The 2,091-nt window shown below is 42.0% G+C and overlaps 1 protein-coding gene across 1 annotated transcript in view; it reads left to right on the top strand.

Annotated features, from left to right (window-relative positions):
- Positions 1-393: 393 nt before the first annotated feature.
- LOC101864492 (prickle planar cell polarity protein 3) overlaps positions 394-2,091 on the top strand; it is a gene marked incomplete at its 3' end in the record, with an annotated part of 3,912 nt that continues 2,214 nt past the window's right edge. The window contains 1 exon segment of the mRNA XM_035973137.1: positions 394-1,963. Within this exon segment, the coding sequence (XP_035829030.1) occupies positions 1,856-1,963 (108 nt within the window).

Here is a 2,091-nt window from a genome sequence, read left to right as displayed (position 1 = left end):
CTTCAACTAAATCTATACTTTTTTTAAAACTGGAAACTGGATACCTCGTGGTCATTATCAACACCCTAATCCATATTTCTGGTCATTACAGTCAAAGACATAACATAATTTGTACCATTTTCTGAGAGACGCCAACAAGTCTTTACGACACATCGCTTGAATATCGTAGCAGCCCCTGCTTTTTACCTTTCACCCTCGCAATAGTATGCAGTAAAATCTTCTTGTGTCAATCACTCGCAACACGGGGGGAACGGGGCGGGGCTTATGCCAAAAATAGCCCGACACCTGGGAAAAGGCAAAGCGCGCGGCACTGCCTCGCAGTGAATGGGGGCGCGCTCCTGGATCGCATGGGGGGAAATTTCAACTGCTTTGTGGGACACGCACAGCGGTTTGAACTTGACCAGTCGCGTCCATTCATCCATGCTCGACCTTGTTTTGATTTGAATTCGTCTGTTTTTTGGTGAGAATAATCACATCAATAATCCATCTTTGAGGATTCTTTTTTGTGAGTTTCGATCTGTTATCATTGTGGTCGGCGGTACGTTCTTTCTTCTAGTGGAGTATCGTTCATCGAGTGACAAGGGATCGGAAGGAAAGAAGTTTCACAAGTTTGTTTGGCTCTCAGCGTTACGGATTTGTTGATGCACTCGGGGTCGGCGTTCGGCGTTCTCTTTTCCTTGCCTTCAGGATGTTTAGACAAGGGATCCCTTACTACTGTCGTACTAGACTCGAGTTTAGTCATGTTTGGATCGGTTATTTGTAACTAAGTCTGTGTTTGACACGGGGACACGTTTTCGGTGTATGGGTGTTCTTTTAGTTTGTCATAGAAAATAGACATCATTCTATTCTCTCCATCTAATCCTGTGAGTGACGGATCATCGCTGCTTTAAACGTTTAGGTTTAGGGGACCGGTGAAGAATAACAATTGGATTTTAAAAATTGTTTATACTAGGCCTACTGTGTGTGTGGGTGGGTGGGGGTGGGGAGGTCTCGCTTACGATTCCTCTTCTTGGATATAATGGAAGCATAGAATTTAGAATTTTAATTCTCTGTATTCAACTTTTTCACTTTGATAAAGGATAGAGATCTAAGTCTTGTCGATGATTTTATACTTTTGTGATGCTCATTCGCACCCGAGCCCCTCGTCTCTTCAGCTATAATAGGTGCATGATGTAGGTTCTAGGTCCTATAATAAGTTAAGGACTGTCAACAGACAGATCAAACTCTAAGAAGTTTGTTTGTTGTGTTTTTTTTTTGTTTTTTGCTTATTAAATGCCAGCTAATTTGATTAGATTTCTAGATTTAGGTCCGTGTAATTTTGTGAACGAAGCAAAAAAATACGAAGGAGTAATGTATATATTTTTGTTAAATGTTAAATCTACGTGATCATTTTACAGCACTTCACTTCATGTCTCTGTAATTATACGGTTTGGAATAACAGAACAAATTCAGTCGTAAACCACAGGGCCTTGTGTGAAGTTTTTGACACGCGATGTGAAAATAAATGCTGGCAAAACAATCACGGGATTTTCTATTGTGTAGCAACACGCCGGGCATACGCTTCTACTGTGCAGCTTGTTTTTATTAAAACCACTCCTTGTAAACGCGTGCATCGACATCAAGCAAGTCTGGATCATGTATTGTATAGCCCTCTTTGAAACCAACCGTGCAGTTCTTTGAAGAAAGAGGGGATACAAATTCAGGCGTTCCTGTTGTGAGAATTGGATTAATTTCCGATGACAAATCCTTGGAGTGGCCCAGACTACGTGAATTCGTGGATTACAATTTTTTTTTGTGTGGTTTTAATTTTCGAGTAGACGTTACTCCCTGACTCAGCCAGAAAAATCTTTCTATCATGGCCACGGGAGGTGGGTCACCATGCCCTGAGGTGGCGCCCGAGGGGGCAAAACGCAAAGTAACGCACAGGAATAATCCACTGCTGAGCGATGACCCTACTATCCGGGTAAGGAAGGTGTTTGGAGGAGGGAGCACTTTTAATGTTTGAATGTAACACTACTTTTTGTGGCTTTGACCTAGTAGTGCAGCCTTTGAGAGACTGTCTTTGCTTTGTCAAGTCTAATAATCTGTGTG

The sequence above is a fragment of the Aplysia californica genome, unplaced genomic scaffold, assembly GCF_000002075.1.
Source record: "Aplysia californica isolate F4 #8 unplaced genomic scaffold, AplCal3.0 scaffold01026, whole genome shotgun sequence".
NCBI lineage: Eukaryota > Metazoa > Mollusca > Gastropoda > Aplysiida > Aplysiidae > Aplysia > Aplysia californica.
Note: the sequence above shows the minus strand (reverse complement) of the source record. Positions and strands in the feature narration are given on the sequence as shown.